The sequence below is a fragment of the Stegostoma tigrinum genome, chromosome 15 (assembly GCF_030684315.1).
Source record: "Stegostoma tigrinum isolate sSteTig4 chromosome 15, sSteTig4.hap1, whole genome shotgun sequence".
NCBI classification, from domain to species: domain Eukaryota; kingdom Metazoa; phylum Chordata; class Chondrichthyes; order Orectolobiformes; family Stegostomatidae; genus Stegostoma; species Stegostoma tigrinum.
Window position 1 is genome coordinate 43,384,868 of NC_081368.1, and position 17,790 is coordinate 43,402,657.

The 17,790-nt window shown below is 39.5% G+C and overlaps 1 protein-coding gene across 3 annotated transcripts in view; it reads left to right on the forward strand.

Moving 5' to 3' along the window:
* The window catches only part of LOC125459065 (probable E3 ubiquitin-protein ligase MID2), a 227,474-nt gene that overhangs the window by 104,370 nt on the left and 105,314 nt on the right, over positions 1-17,790 (forward strand). For all 3 annotated transcript variants that reach the window (XM_048544993.2, XM_048544995.2, XM_048544994.2), the window contains exon 2: positions 11,596-12,311. In XM_048544993.2, the coding sequence (XP_048400950.1) occupies positions 11,652-12,311 (660 nt within the window). In that variant the 5' untranslated portion in view covers positions 11,596-11,651. The remainder of the gene's footprint in view (positions 1-11,595; positions 12,312-17,790) is intronic.

Here is a 17,790-nt window from a genome sequence, read left to right on the forward strand (position 1 = left end):
CCAATCTTTACACTTTTCTTGAAATACCTGCATTTAAAGAACTCCATGTTGCAAGCATACCTCCTCATATACAGCTTTAATTTAAAGCTGCAAATTAGGGGCTCAAGTAAATTTAACAATGAAATGCAATACACAGCTAACAATCAGCACCTACCTTTCTAAATGTAGTCCTCCCACCATTTGGCAGATGATTTATTCACACACATTCTTTGTTTTCTATTTTTCTTAATTTTTCTTCATTTGTGACACCATAATGGTCTCCTATGCTTTTCCATGTTTGCATTTTTGGGCGTCCCTTTCAGATTTATACAGGACATTGCTCACATTGTCTACTTGTTGAATTGATGCATAGCGATTTATGCCTTCGAGCACTGTACCTAAATTCCTCAAATTCCAATAAGAAGGCAGTGGAGTAAGACTTCTGAGCTGGGGGCTCATCTAATCCTTCTACTTTTCTTTTTGTTTCTTTTCCTTTTATTCTCTCTTGTTCTTTTTTTCTTCTTGTATTTTATTTTACTTGCCTCTTGAGCAACTTGGTCACAGCGACAGCAGAGGCGACAGTGAGTAGGCCCAGCAACACTGACCCTTGGCTGAGTGGTAGAAGCAAGTTTAGGTTCCCAGCAGCATCTGCTTCCAGTGAAGGTTTGTGGAGGTGGCAGCGGAGATACGTTTAGGCCCAGTGGCATTAGCAGCAGCAAGGTAAGCCCGACCCGGACTCCTGGCATCAGCGGAGTCGACCTTGGGCTGGTGCTGTACCCAGCAGCATTGCTGGCATCTGAATGGCTAGCTCCAGTAAGGATTCGTAGAGGCAAGCTTGTCAGGGGAGGTGAAATGGCATCAAAGAGTGGTGACTTCTGTTCCAGCAGTGGTTTGGCGAAGGGACTCTTGCCTGGCCAACAGGTTCCTGGTCCATGATGGAGCACTTAACATGAAGGACTATAAAGTTGACATTTTATTTCTTTATTTTTCCGCATTGTTTGTTTTAAGTTTATTTTTCTGTGTTTTAAGATGGCACCAGAAAGTGGCAACACTATGCAATGCTTTTGACCGCATTTTGTAACAAAACATGTACAATAAAAAAAGTCAAATCATAGAACTGACCTAGAGTTGAAATTAGTCCACAATATGTTTTTGCATCCATTTAACCAGGTTGTTGCTATTCAATGGGTTTGCTTAATTCTTGTTGGTTCCTTTTGATCCCACACACAGTTTTATGTGTGTTAGTACAGCCCAGTGCACACCAGTCCAGAAAGTACGTCAGAAAGCTGTGCACTTCCAACAAGTGTTCATTTTTAAGAGTAAAAATGTTTACACTAATTCAACATTTTGTCTGAATAACGAATATCCTTTATTGTGACATGTACTCCAGTGCAGAAATACAGCAGTACAGTGAAAGTTTTTTACAATGGCTGCCTTTAATGGCACCATTTTAGATACAAGTACTTAGCTACATATCTTACAGCGTAAAAAAAATTATAGTTACAGAGTAAAGAAGAATACAGATTAGCATGAAAAGTCTAGAATGATGTTCACTTCTATGTAGGATCCTGGATACGATATTTCAACATTTTATAAACACTACTTTTAAGCAGGAGAATTGTTATTTGTAAACATCTTATCCTATTGTCATTTTGTTAATGATTCCACAGAGCAAGTTCAACAATCTGTATCTCATTGTTATCCATAGTGAGCAGTACATGATGAGAAAGTGTTCTCATTGCCCAGTTTTATTGAGTAGGTCATAAGTCATATGGTAAAACTGTACAGAAATTGTATTGTGTTAATGAGAATTCTTGCATTTCACAAGACAAGATTAGATCATGAAACAAAGACCGTATACATTGTTTCTATCCTTTTTTAAAAAAAAAAGAACTTTTGATGTGCGATCAGTATTCCCGCTTATGCTGATGTCACGCTGATCTGTTGTGCTATTGCTATACTTGATAAGAAGAGACACATGTTGTCTACCTGCTTTTTGTAACATCAGTTGATGCATAAATAAAATTTCTCTTCAACTTTATAGCTTGTTCAGTTCCTGTTGAAACTTCCACAGCCTGGCCCTAGATTCAAGACCCCGTGTGGTTCACTCAGACTGCACCTGATAATGTCACATTTGAGCATCATGGCTGCGAGCTGAGTTGAGCTCCGAAGCCCAAGCCACCATATCTCAAGTTTCCACTTTGCATTTTTCTTTGCTCTGTAGGCTGCAGAAGGTCTTGAACAAGCTGGGCAGCACGGTGGCTCTCTGGTTAGCATTGCTGCCTCACGGTGCCAGTAACTGAGGTTCACCCTCGGGCAACTGTCTGTGTGGAGTTTGCACATTCTCCCCACATCTATGTGTGTTTCCTTTGGGTGCTCTAGTTTCCTCCCACAGTCCAAAGATGTGCAGGCTAGGTGGATTGGCCATGTTAAATTGCCCATGGTGTTCAGGGATATGTAGATTAGGTTGCTTATAGGGGAATGGGTCTGGATGGGATGCTCCAAGGATTGGTGTGGACTTGTTGGACTGAAGGGCCTATTTTCACACTGTAGGGATTCAATGAAGCTAGGAAAGTGGGCAAGATGATAGCAGATCAAATACAATGTGGAAAACATGAGATTATACAAGTTGACAGAAAAGATAGAGGTGTACTTTTTTCTAGATGGGGAAAGGCTTTGGAAATCTGAAGCACAAAGGAACTTGGAAGGTTTTGTTCAGGAACCCCTTATGGTTAACATGCAGGTTCAGTTGGCAAGGCAAATACAACTTCATTCATTTCAAGAGAGCTAGAATACAAGAGCAGTGATATACTGCTAGGCTATATAAAGCTCTGGTCAGACTGCATTTGGAATATTGAAAGTAGTTTTGGGCTTCTTATCCAAGGGAGGATGTGCTAGCCTTTGTGGGGGTCCAGAGGAAGTTTACAAGAGTGATAGCAGGGATGAAGCACTTGTTACATGAGTGATTGATGACTCTGGGTCAGTACCCAGAGTTTGGGAGGTTGGTAAGATTTGATTTAAAACTAGGTTCCCATAAGTGAAGAGACAGGGGTAATAGATTGCAACATCCATTCTCTCAAGATATTGTCAAACAAAAATCTGCAAGTTATTCATCCGTTTTGCTGACATCTGTCTGCTTACATTTTACGCATCTATTAAATCAGAATCAAATTGACATTATGTTTTTAATCACTAGAATTGATGCTCAGTCAAGAAGACAAGGCAATAGATGGAGATTTCTTATTTAATTTGTGTACACCGTGCACATGTTCCCCTTTCCACTTGTACATCTCAAATGTGATACTTGCTTGGCATCTCAAATTGTTTATTTATATTATTCCCAGATTATGATCAGGTGTTTCCTATGTAAAAGAGTGAAAATTGTAAATCCGCAGTATTTCCTGGATGATTTTCTCCTTCATGATTGAAGTCGATTTAAGTGTTTAAAAAAAGTCCTCTCCCCGAAAGATTAGTTGATAATTGCACTGGCCAGTGTGAAATTCGGTTAATACCGATCCTAAAGCCCCAAGTTCTATCCTTGTGCATGGATCAATCAACTGATCTTCTCAACGGCGTCACTAAGTACTGCAATTAGCTTCTGGAACAATCTACCCGATTTCTAAACTTCTGATAACTACCAGGTGATGTCATTGGCTCATGTTCATGTGTGGATGTGAGGGAAGGAACAGGGCTGATTTTTAACTTCATGCCCTTTATGGTCAAATAGCTTGCTATATGTCTTCACATGGGAAGTATGGGCACTATAATCATTAGTTCAAAAGCAGCTGATATTTACAAAATTGTATTTCAATAAAAGCCAACTCTGGAGGCACAGTAGGTAAGGCAAACAATGGGATCTTATCACTAATTTTCCAGCTGTGTTTGCAAAGATGTCATGGAATGATTTTAAGACAACAGTTCCATACTCTTTTGTTGAAACATTTTTGATTTCCCTGTATTATTTCTGTGACATAAGTCGGAACATATATTTTTAAGCTTTAGAAAACCAGGGCAGCAGATATCTTGGGAATACAGTGGAATGCTTCAAATACTTTGCTTTGCTTCTACTTTTGACTTGTTATGCTGGGAAAAGAGATCACTGAAAATGGGAGAACATTGTTTGCATATTTAAATTTCGCTCAGTCTTAAAGCACGAGGGATCTGTTCTCTATAATTTTTTACAGTTATGTAGAGTATCCCTTACATGTGACAATAAAGGATATTCTATACAAACGTAAGAATAGCTGCCTCTGTAACTTTAAACATGGCTAAAACTATTGACTAATTTCAGTGGTTTTTTTTTGTTTTATTGCACATTGTGACATTTTCATTTCTTAGTCTCCTATGAACAAAACTCTCAAATGCTGAATATCATTGAGGGAGCCAGTTGATGTAGTTTTTTGGGGCTTTTAGAAGGTTTTCAACCAAGTCCAAAAAATGAGGTGTAAAATTAAGTGCATAAGACTGGGAACAGTGTATTGAAATGGACAGAAACGTGGTTAGTAAACTGGAAATAAAGTAGGAATAAGTAGATAAATAAATAGATCTTTTTTCTGAATGGCAAACAGAATACTACAGAGATCAGAACTAGGACCCCGCCTCTTCACATTACATGTTAATGGCTCAGATGAGGGAACTAAATGTAAATCTCAAAATTTGCAAAAAGCACAAAGCTGGATAGAAAGGTGAGCTGTTGAGGCTGCAGCAATATTGCAGTGTGATTTCTAGTGAGGCTAAGTCAATGGGCAAATGCATGGCAGATGCTATTTAATGTTAATAACTGTGAGGTTATCCAATTTGATAGCAAAAATAGGAAGGCAAGTTATGACTTGAATGGCTGTAATTGAGACAGGAATGTTCAATGAGACCTGGGTGCCATAGCATGAGGATTTGAGACAGGATAAGGATGTCTCAGTGCAATTGTACGGGACATAATTCAGGCCGTGCCTGGAATGCTGTTCAGTTTTTGGTTTCCTTATCTGAGGAAGGATTGTCTTGTTTTGGAGGGAGTGCAGCAAATATTTACCAAATTAATTCCTGGGATGGCAGGAGTCATAAATGAGGAGGCATTGAGTCAGTTAGGATTGTATTCACTGGAGTTTAGAACAGTGAGGGGAGATCTCGTATAAACCGATTAAAATTCTAACAGGCCTGGACAGATTAGATGCAGGAAGGACATTCTTGATGGTGTGTTCAAGTGGCAGACAACTGGAAGCTCTGGGTCAGTTGGGGAAATGAAATGAAGACTGGGTGACCATCTCATAGAGAATTTACATTCTGCAGGTTATCGTTATCAACTCCTTTTGTCCATCCAACTGCGCTGCTCTGTCTTTCAGTTCTATTCTCACTCTGGTTTACTCCATACCCTCTGCCCCCTCCATATCTTCTGCATAAAAACTGATGTTTTCCTAGCTACTATCAGTTTGGAGGAAGGGTCACTGGACCTGAAATGTTAACTCTGACTTTTTTTTTCACTGATGCTGCCAGATCTGAGCTTTTCCAGCAACTTCTTTTTAACTTCTTTTTATGTTCTTTGTTATAGAAGTGCAGGGGACATTTTCAGGGTTCCAAGCCTCCTTTTGTTTTAAATCACGCACTGGTCTGCATTGTGGTGTTGGATTGAAATTTCAGGAACCTTTTTATTAAGGTGACAAACACATGGGAGAGATTTTGACTTGTCCTTGTTTGGTATCTGAGCTCTAATAGTAGATTCTGAGAAATCAATTTCCATGCAGTCTTGTTTTGGTACAACATTGAATCCACAGTAAAGCTTCAATTTTAGCAGTTACAGTGTGAACTGGATGCAGATGCAAGCCCTCAAAACTATCTCCATCAAATTCTGCAAGATCTGATGCAGCATAGATTAGATGAAATGTTCCTTAACTTCAAGCTTACATTGCCACCTATTACTTAGATTTCCCACATCAATTATCTTTACAGCTCTGGCAAAGATTGGTAATTCAGCAACAAATAGTATTGAACTGAAGGCAATTCTTGACTGTGTCCCAAGTTGGTATTGATTTAAATGTGGAATGATAATGAAATGGTGATATACAACACAATGTAACATTGATATCATCAGGCATGAGCAAGGGACTGTGAAAAAGGACAGCAAAGTCTATACTAAAAAGAGATGCACTTACAGAACAGTGTTCTGTACAATATGTAAATCAGCATTTGAAGAAACCCATCAGTCTTGCAGCTAACAGTTAAGGGGAAACCACTATAGGGCACAAACCAACAGAAAGCAAAGCCCATCTTCTCACCAAGGAATAGAACTCTCAACTTAATATATAACTGTTGTTATTTGTTGTTTTTCCATTACCAAGAAATTTCTTTAGTTCCAGATCTGTAATTTTGATGCTTGGCTAGAGACATTCAAACTGATAACCATTGTCCTGCTGAATGAAAGTGTTAAAACATGTAATTGTGTCTTTTGGCTTGCCATATAATTTCTTTAAATTCTCCTATCAAATATAGGTAGTGACATATTAAAATTTCACACCTTCTTACTGTTGAATATACCTGTGTCCTGTAAATACATCGCCAGCCAAGGTTAACAAGCTTTCCCAAAAAGTATTTTCCTCTGAGATCTCTCCGTTTACAGGCCATTATCTGACCAAATGATTCTCCATTTATAGATTGACATTTTCTTTCTGGTACACTGTTTCTCAGCAATTATTTACTTTCATCCTTTTTTATTTTAGTTATTTCTTTTCTCCCCCTTTTGTGAATTTTATTTTCTTCCTGTTGCTGTACAGTTCTATTGAACTACAGGGTTGTCCACTCCGACTTTGTCCAAGTGACTTGTATTCACGTATGAGACTTTGAGAGATAGTTGGTTTTCCTAACAAAAGAAGTCGAGGAATCGTATCACAGTTGTTTCTGCGCTTGCTCAACATTGTTTCAGCAGGGGTTAGTGGATAAGTGATCAGTACAAATCTGTTTACTGTTTGTAATCCAGGCTACTTGGGCTCGTCAATGTAAATCTATCACTTTCTGAGTTGACGTCACAGACTTTTGGTTTGTACCAATTTTGGAATAGAAACAAATATGGCTCAATGGTTACAAGGTCATCAGCACACTGTCTGTCTTACTTATGACACCTTGATGTGGGATAGACAATTATTCCAAATAACAGCCTTGTGGGTAATGAAAGTCCACTGGGACTTTTCAGGCAGTCTGTAGCTTCTGGACCTTCTGGAGTTTGGGAGGTTGGGGTGGTAACAATTGCCTGAGGCAGATTGAGGGCCGACATGCTTTCTCTGTTGAGATGTGTGAGGATGCAGTATGGGATGTGCCCTATAAAGGGGCTCTCACCCCAACCACAATGGTGTTCAATATTTGTGTGTCAAGCACTGAAATTCCAGAATGTTCCAGCACATACAACAAGTGGGAAAGGCTACACATACTTGGTCCGGAATTTTGGATTGCTTTTTCTAAATGGGTGTAGGCAGGAATATGCCTATGGTATGTCTCTTAAAGCATGACTGTGGAAATTATGACAGCAGACTAAGTTAAGCCACATGATTGGTTGTCGGCAGCAAGGGAAAAGTTTCATACTGCTTGGTGCTGTTGTAGCAGGCTCACTCAGAAGTGCTAGGAGCTATTGGTTGCTGCCGAGAGTTGAAGCCAGGGCTGTGGAGAAGCCCTGGGAACTGCCTGGAGCAGTGTGGATTTGGACAAAGTCCTGAGATTCCATTGATAATACAGCACAGCTGTCAGTAGAGCTCGTCAGTATTTGCTTGTCCAGCTGAAAAACATTGGAACTTGGAGAAACCCCAGGATTAGTAACAGCTGAATGAAGTTAGTTGTCTGTGAAATAACTGAAACTGTGCCTAAGTAGAATGCTGTAGTTCACTGTCAGGAATCTAGCGGGATGCAGCCTGAAGGGAATAGATTGAACTGTCAGGATGAGAGTGGTTGTTGAGGAAGATGCTGACAAATTGGTTAATGGTGGGATTTTGAAACTAGATCTTTGAAAGTAAAGAATTGGAATCACTTGTAAGGGAAACAAAGTTTTTCTGATTTGGTGTCCTGCTGCAATGGAATTATATTGAGGGTTGTTGAAAAGTTTGGATGATCTCTCTTGACCATGTCTATTATTAATGTTTATTGGGTATTTGATCACAGTTTCTGTGTTAAATCATTCGCTTCATGCCAATTCTGGAGTTAAGTAGAGGTTGTATATGTAGACACTAATTGTTTACTTTTCTAACCCATTTTATAAAACATAATTCATTCATTCAGAAAATTGACTTTGGTGGCTTTATTCTGAGTAAGTATTTGCAATTTCAAGCGTTATTTGCATTAACCAAATTACAATTGTTGATCCCTCATGTAATTGTGGCACTTACACAGGAAGTCATATCACTTTATAAAAAATTTTTTAAAAGTTGCTGTCTGACAGAGCATCCTCTTGCTGCAGTGGTCTCCCCAGTTACTGGTCATAAGCTGCAACCCTGTGTTTCTCTGAAGCAGGAAGATCTCTCACTGCCCAACACCACCCCACACCCCCACCATCTAACCTTCAGTAGGCTGCCTGCCTCCCTTAATTGTCATCTCAAGAGATTCCTTATTTGATTAAGGGTATAACTCTTGTAAAACATGTTACTTCAATCAATTTCCCATCTGAAGTAGGTTCAGGACATGCAAGTCGTCCCAACTCTGGGCAAAATTCAGTCACAGATAACATAACATAGACCACGAATTCAACTTGACGTCAGTCCAGTCTGCGTAAGTCAACCAGTTTTTTTTATCACTTAACCCGGCAAGCCTTTCCTTTTGATTGGGTTACTCGAATTATTGAGAAGTTACAACACAGAAGAAGGCTATTCATCCGAACATGCCTTTCTGTTGTCTTGAGCATTTCAACTATTCCCATGCAGATTTATTCCTCAAATAGCGTACAGTTCATTTTGATCCAAGTTGTGTTTTTGCTGTGAAGTATAATCTGCTTCTAAGACCACCCTCTGATTATATTCATAAAATAAATGAGTTAAAGGGCACTCCCTCTCCTGAGCAGATTCATAGTTTCAAATGCATATGTTGTTTTGACATGATGCTCAGTAAAGTGATATTTGATGTTTGGGTTACTGACAGTTGGTAGACTTGGCACTTAACATAACCAGTCATTGTGAAGCAGCAATCAGCAAAGCAAATGAAATGCTCAAGTATTTAAAACAGCACTTAAAATAGTATCTTGTGTCATTTCAATGATGAACTGATCATTGTTCTTTTTCATTCAGAACCTGTTTCTGTTTTCTCCCCCATTCCAAATGTGCAATGCACCCACAATCATACAGACAGACTAATAAAAATCCTGTATGTAACTGTCTACCCCTTCCAGTTTATGCCTTATACCTACAGTCCCAATTTGTCTGCTCCCAAGTCCTCCACCTAATGCAATCCTCCTGTTTGTTCTCTGCCCTCACATGACCTAACCTCTCCTTTGCTCCAAAGTATTCCTGCAAGAACACTGACAAGCCTGTATACAGGTAGCAAGAAAGTACTACTCGACTACTGAGATATTAGAGCTTTCAAGGCTGGTATGTTTACTGTACAGAAAGAACTCCAAAAAACATATTAATTTCTTCAACATTTCACACTGCCACTCAGATTTTGTACAACAAGCACAAGCCTACTTGAGTAAGACAGAACTTCTGTATGATGCGATATAATTCGTGTCTTTCTACAGATCCTGTGTTTAAATCAAAATATCAATATTTGCTCCTGTGTAAGTTTTTTTTGCTTTGAAACCAACTATGATCTTATCGGCTAAATTATTTTGATATGTTAAGGGTGTTAATTATCGCCTTATTTTGGAGGAAATAATTGGTTACATCCTAAATTTAACATTTGCCACTGATTATTAAGCCAATTGCACAAACCGGCGTAAGAACATTTGTGGGACCACTTACACCCCCTTATTATCATAATGAGATATGACAGTAAGATTCTTGTAGATTTGTAACTCGGGTTATGGACGCTGTGGTTGGTTTGCTCACTGAGCTTGTTCGTTAGTTTGCTGACCTTTCAATACCCTGCTGGGTAACGTCAGTGCAGCCTCCGATGAAGCCGTTGTTGTGTTTTCCCGCTTGTTATTTAAATTCTGGCTTCCGTTGGAGTTTTTTTTCTTTGCAGTAGTGTGTGTATATAGGGTCTAATTCTAATTGTGTTTTTTGATGGCCGCCTTGGTGGAGAACCAGACCTCCAGGAACTCCCTTGCCTGTATTTGTTTGGTTTCTCCTAGGATCTGATGTCCCAGTGAAACTGCTAGTTCTCCTTGTGAATGGAGACAAGCGAGTATTGGCTGTGCCTTTTTGTTGCCAGTTGCGTTCATGTGTTCTTGTAGCCAGTTTCCTTCCTGTCTGAACAATATAATGTTTCTCGCAATCCTTGCATGGAATCTTGTATATTAGTTGGCTCTGTCCACAGTGGCTAAGGGGTCGTTGGTTCCTGTTAGCAGTTGGCTAGGGCTGATGTAGGTTTGTGTGCTACTCCGATGCCCAGTGGCCATTGGAGTCTTTGTGCTCAGTTCAGATACATTCTCGGCGTGTGGTAACGTTACAAGTGTTTCGGGGCATACTGTATCTTCCTGTTGTTTGTGAGATAGGCATTGCCGGACCCAGCTAGACTATGGCTACAGCTTGAAATGTGCAGCAGTGAGGCAAGATTGGATAGGCTGGGTTTGTTTTCCTAGGAACAGATGAGGCTGAAGGGGACTTTGAGGTGTACAAATGGGGATGCCTGGACAGAGTAGAGAAAGAAAACCTGTTTCCTCAAGCAGTGAAGTCAGTTAACAAAGGGGCACAGATTGAAGGTGATAGGCAGAGCAATTAGAGAGGACTTGAGGAAAAGCTTTATGACTGAAACTGAAGCTGGTTAGTGCCTTGATGTTCGTGCCTGGTTTGACACTTGCTGCGGAAAGCCTCGGGTTATTTTGTTTATCCCTACATTCTACAAAGCTATTGATGAGGTGCTTGAGGACTGGGTTTAAAATAAACAGCTTTCTTTGCTATTTTATAAACATAGCCCTAATGGGCTGAATGGCCTTTTTATTCACTATGATCTTTTCTATTTGGTGGAAACATTTTGCATAATGTCACCACACCTGCCCTTTTCCTCCTCACCACCCTGCTTGAATATTTTTCCATCATTATCAATTCAAAATGTTAAATTTCTGGGATTTGGCTGCACTGGATACCTATGGCCCTTCATTAATTTGTCCAACTTTCCCTATGAGACCAGACAGAAACAAGATTCAATCAGAACAAGGGTGAGCAGCCCAAAACTGATCCCCTTTTCAAATGATATCTATGCGCATGATACTTTCAGCAGGAGTCACTAGGAACTGAGCAAGACCTGAAGCCACCATATCTATTCTAGTTTTGTAAAACTCTCACCATTAATTGGCATCATCCCAGGATTACACAGAGGTTTTCTAGTTCACTCTTGTGTGAGGGAATGTATTTGCCTAATGAACTTAAAGATTGCCAACATTCTCTAATGGTCCTGAATGTTGTTTTAAGATTACAGGCATAGCTAAATGGGAAAGATCTAATGATGCGTGGTCCATATGAGTTGATTTGTTTTTTTTGTTTCCTCCCCTTGTAGGTTGCCAACCAGCTTCCCTGGGTACCGCTGATGATGCAAGTTTGTTTCGCCTGAAGATGGAAACACTTGAATCTGAATTAACCTGCCCAATTTGTCTGGAGCTATTTGACGATCCTCTGCTGTTACCCTGTGCCCACAGCTTGTGTTTTAATTGCGCTCACCGGATCCTCGTTTCTCACTGCACCTCCAACGAGACGATCCAGTCGATTGCTGCCTTCCAGTGTCCGACCTGCCGGTATGTTATATCTTTGAACCATCGCGGCTTGGAGGGTTTGAAGCGGAATGTAACTCTGCAGAACATCATTGATCGCTTTCAGAAAGCCTCGCTGAGTGGACCCAACTCCCCCAGTGAATGTCGCCGTGACCGGCCGTACAAGGATCCTGTCACCATGTCCTCCGAGAGGGTTCAGTGCCAGTTCTGTGAGCAAGAGCCACCGCGAGATGCCATTAAGACCTGTGTGACCTGTGAGGTCTCCTACTGTGATCGGTGCCTCCGGGCCACTCACCCCAACAAGAAGCCATTCACTGGCCACCGGCTGATTGAGCCCATTCCAGACTCTCATCTCCACGGACTGATGTGTTTGGAACATGAAGATGAAAAGGTGAATATGTACTGTGTCACGGACGATCAGCTGATCTGTGCCTTATGCAAACTTGTAGGACGTCACCGGGAGCACCAGGTTTCCTCACTGAGTGATAGATATGACAAACTTAAGGTACAGTATATGAATCTTCATAATCTGAAAACACTGTTTTACAAATCCATTTGGATTCAATATTACAGCCAGAGATCGAATAATCAATGACTAAGTCTTTTAATAATCTTACCCTTTGATTTGCAGTATTTCAGTCTTCTCAATGCAGTTTTAAATGTCCACCTAAATAGGTAGATTTCATCTTTTTGGTTTCTTATATTACTGCAAAGGATGAAGCTTCAGACAATGTAGCATTGCCACGTCAGCCTAGATTATACTGTACACCCATAACTTAGGAGCAGAGTATTAACAGTCTTTGGCCTCAGGAACATGACTGTGTTGCAAACTCCTATACATGACCTATATTAACTCTATACCTACTTGAAGGGCAGAGTTAATAGTTGGAGAACAAACTTGAGAACAAGCTATACCAAATGATCTGGAACTGGAAGAGTCACAGATTTATGATTAGCAAACAAATGGGAAAGGGGTGTGTAGACAAATGAGAAGATTATATATTCTCCTCAAATAAATTTATGATCTGAAATAGACACCTATCCAAAAAATAACATTACCACTGGGCTGTAAAAGATGAGTGGGAATAATTTGTTCCATACAGTAAGTTATCTCCTTTTGTGCTGAAGAAATTCCCAGAAAAAAAACCATAGGAAATGTGATCTATATATATGTTCATGACTTGTCCTTTCTAAGTGACAATAATTAAGTACTTGAAGAAGTAAACAGGGCAGGGGGTGCTTTTATTTTTAAATTTAAGGTGTGTTTTGGACATAGCCCCATTCAAAATCTATGCATAAAATGAACATTACAGCCTGAAAAATCTTTGCAAGGTATTTCACCAGTTTAAAGAGTAGACAAAAATACAATATTGTGTATGGTAAATAATTTACAGATTTGCTTGAGAGCCTTAGTTTTTTTCACAAAAGACATCTTAATGTCTCAAGTACATCTGATCTTGCTTTCCCTTCTTCCAACCCCATTTCATTAACAGCGTTAAGAATGACAAGCTCTAACAAGAAGCACATTTTTATCGTAAGTCACTAATGGAGAAGTCATAATCTTTGGGGTCTTATTGGGAAGGTTAATCTGTGTAATATGTTACTTTTTTTAATCTGCCAGATGTTATTTGAGTAACTATTTTCTTCAATTTGGAACAGCACTACTCATCTTTATCTTGAATTTTTATTGAGTTCAAAAAGTTTAGCTGTTCACTTTGCGCAAGGTATTACTTTCACATTTCTGTAAATCGCCTATGGCAAAAATCCTGTAAATTCTTAAGTACATTGGTAATGCTATATGTTGTCAATTCAAGTTAGAAACCCCTTCTATTTGGAGCAGATATTAAGTTTATTTTGTCTTAGTTTTTATTTTATCTTCCTCTCCACACTGTCAAAATCAAATTTTGTTCACTTTAATATGCACTTTAATGGGAGTAGCCATTAAATGCTATTTGTTGTGTATCAATCATCTTAGTAGAATCATAATCATAGAATCCTACAGTGTGGGAGCAGACCATTCAGCCGATCGAGTCCACACTCACCCTCTGAAGAGCTTCTCACCTAGACTAACACCCCTACCCTTTCCTTGTAACTCTGCATTTCCCATGGCTAATCCACCTAGCCTGCACATTCCTGGACACTGTTGGACATGATAAATTGTCCTGTCCACCTAATGTGTATCTTTGGACTGTGGGAGGAAACCACAGCACACAGAGGAAATTCATGCAGATATCAGAAAATGTGCAAATTCTACACACAGTCACCCAAGGCTAGAATTGAACCTGGGTACCTGGCACCATAAGACAGCAGGGAAGGGTGAAACAGGAGAGAGTCACAGATCCAACAGTTTGTTCATGAAAGCAAGAGTTGAACAGAATTTCCCCAAAATTGGGGATAGTTTATGGCATACAAATGAAACAGGAGGCAGAAATTACCCCTCCTTGATGTGAGGAGTGTCATGGCAAATAGAATAAAAATGAAAAGTCGCAATCTCAACATTGAAGGCAGAGGTTTAATCCTTTCCTCAAGCTTTAATTGGTGAGTTTGGAATGTCCACTACACACTCTCCATGTATTTACATCCTATTAAAGACCCAACTTGTCCTATTTAGATCCTGCTTCCAATTATCCCCCCATTTTGCAAACCTCACAGTACAAATTGCTGATAAGTAAAACTGGGCAGGTACCTGATGATTGCAGCTCACCGATTGGATGTCCCAGTCATCATAACACAGTTTCTACACAATCCTGCCTTCGCCATGGACACTGGTCCCCTTGGTGGTTCTTCTGCACAAACCTAAAACAGCAAACCAGTTTCAGCACATGATCATGCTTGCCCTCTGATTAACTCAACCGTACTTCAGGCTTTCAATACTTTACGTTGGAGCGGAGAGACACCTATGACTTCTGCCAGGACGTTTTGCATGCAGGGGCAACTGTGTAAGTTATACGTCAACACAGGATGCTTGTTCTTATGCTGACAAAGACATACATTTTCTGACTCTTGCTTCATTTTCTTCATGTGCACTGACTCTAGCATTGAATTATAGGCCTCTCTACAGATCACCTTGGAATTTAGGATCCAAATACTTTTCAGGTATCCCTAAATGCCACCTAAAACAGCTTGTGAGGAGAAGCTGCTGAGTTTCTCTCAAACTTCACTATCATTTCTGACTTTCAGCATCTGCGGTATTTTGCTTTTTTGTTGAATTGCTGTGGATTCTTCTGCAGTTACAGTGGCTTTAATAACAGGGACTGATAAAACTACACTCTTCATTATTTATCATTTTGAAAGCACTTTTGAGAAAGCTAGAGGATGAGGAGAATATCTGTGACTCCATAGTTTCCCATTGTTGCTGCACTGACCCTCACATTGGCCCTGATACAGATAAGACATACTCTTTCTGGATTCCAAATCTTCTCCCAAATAATGTTTGAGGCTCCAGGTCCAAATTAGACTGGACTCAAACTTTCTCGTTGAGGCCCTCATCAATGTAGCTGAATATGGATTGTAGTCACTGACCCCTCCTTGAGTGAAACAGCAGTAGCACCAACTTGCATTTTCATGTATCCAAAGGACTCTTAAAGCAAATTACAGAAAACCATGCTGGTCGGGCGTGATCAAAATAATTTGGGGAAAGGCCAAATATGAACAAAGGGAAAGGTTTTGAGTTGATTTGTGAAGGCGAGACAATTCCAGATCATACAGATACTATAATTTATAGGGTACCAATGGTGAGAAGGGAGAATTAGAAGCAGGTGGGAATGTAATGCAAGAGGATGACAGCTGGAATGTAAACATGTTCAAGATATCCTCATGTGACCTGAAGATAAAAGGTCCAGATAATCTTTGTTGTGGGGCCCCATGAAGGATGACGGAGCATGTTGGAAGCAAGTTACTTTATATAGTGGAAACACTCCGTGTTCGTGCAGACACTGAGTGCCGGTGTGGGTGTGTGTAAATATGTTTGTAGTTATAAATATAAAATATTATTATGTAAATATATATTAGTGAACTGTAATAATGATTGTTTAATCTTTCAATACCATATTATCCATGCCTTAGTTTATGTTGCACAGATAACATAAGCATTGTCAGAACAAGTAAAGGTACCTGGCTGGAGACAAACATATACTAGCCTTAATGTCTTTGAGTCAAATAATTTGTAGGTATGTGCAGATATGGTGAAGATGTATAAATGTTAGCCACTAGGGTTAAAGTCCTCAAGGCAAATGCTGCCTGTGGAACAGTCCCAATGGGAAAATTATGGCCCTGGTGTCTGAAGTTGTCAAAATAACAATTAAGTGGGTTCAGTTACTGGATAACCTAAAGGTGCTGAAAGTTCAGAGGATTGAATGGCCAGTCACATAAACAGAAAATAATCACCTTAGAGAGGTTTAGCTGCAAAGTAACTTCCAAACTACCATCACTTATTTCCGTAGCAAAAGAGAAAAAATTATTTGAACCCAAGGAACTTTATTTGAACCCAAAGCTCAGGAAATTCCCAGGGGCTAGTATGCTTGTGAAATTGGATAGTTTTCCATGAACCCTACTGATCTGACAATATAAAACCACATGCTGTCGACTGTTGTCTCCAAAGGTTATTCCTGAAACAGTGTGAAAGTAGATGAGTTTCAAATCTGTTCCATTGGAATTTAGCCAGGTCTGGAGAACAATTCAGCCACATTTAGTAACTTACTAGTATTGTTGTTACAAAAGGAAATAGAAACTGTTGACAAAAAGAAAAAATACGCAACACAACAACTGGGAGGGGAGGCTAGATGAGATGTATCAAGTGATCGGATGCAAGGCTGTGATGGCAAAGGTCCCATTCATGTGACTACCAAGACTGGAGCCTCTAGGCAATTGTGTCTCAAAAAGAGAAAGGAACTAAGCTCCACTGCTGATTGTCATCCACATGTACAGAGTCTTCCTTTTTCTTCCCAAATTATACTAAATTCATGTATTTTAATTTATCAAGTTTTATTTTAACTTTAATATTACAGAATTTGCAATTAAATTCTACTTGTCCCTGTACAGCATGTCCCAATCAGTGTCATTGTAACGAAATATATTACTAGGACAAAAACAGTTTAAACCAGAAATTAGAGTGCAATAGATATAACATTTTGCTGTATACGCCATGTTTTACATTGCAGTGTGAAAGCAAAACTGGGCAAGTCTATGTGCCTCCTATACTTCCCCTGCTTCAATACTTTTTTGAAGCCCAGGCTGAGAGTTGGTACTGGAATTTTCCCAAACAGCACTATAATGTCCGGTAGGAACTCCATGTTCCCAAGGCTTTTGGTATAGTTATGAAGAGTGACTGAGCAAGTTTCTGAGGGAAGTCCTGACATCACGAGTCACAGTCTCTCGAACATAATTGAATGCAGTAAAGGTGACTAGTAGCATATTTGTATAAGGCCAGCACATTCCAGTGAGGAAATTGGTAACAAAGTAGTTTAAGAGGAAGAGAGGAAATAAAAATTGGCAAGTTTTAGGTTTTTGCCACACAGGTGATCCATAACTGGTTTTAGGGAGCATTCTGAAGTGCAGCAAATCCCATTGCACCTCTGTCATTTTAATTTAGTGGGATTTTTGAAAAAAGTGCAATGAAAAATATTTTGATAAATATAACTGTTACATGGTGTCAGCTGCATTTTTTTTTAGGCTTCAACCTTCTCTTTATACATACGGTGACTCAATTCTTGGGCTAATTACCTCTACCGTTAACATTCACAGAAAACAGTGAAGTTTTTAAAATAGACCATCATAGTACAATATCCAGAAATCCCAAATTTACAGATAGAATAGAATAGCTTTCTCTTATTGTTAGAGCAATAATACTGGATTTGGTATTAACCAAAAATTTGAAAATACAACCAGCTCACAACTGAAGATGTCCAATTAGTTAAAATTCGAGCTAAAGTGCTTCAATTGAAAAGGTACCTCCCTGGTATGTTCTGATAGACAAGAAGAGGATG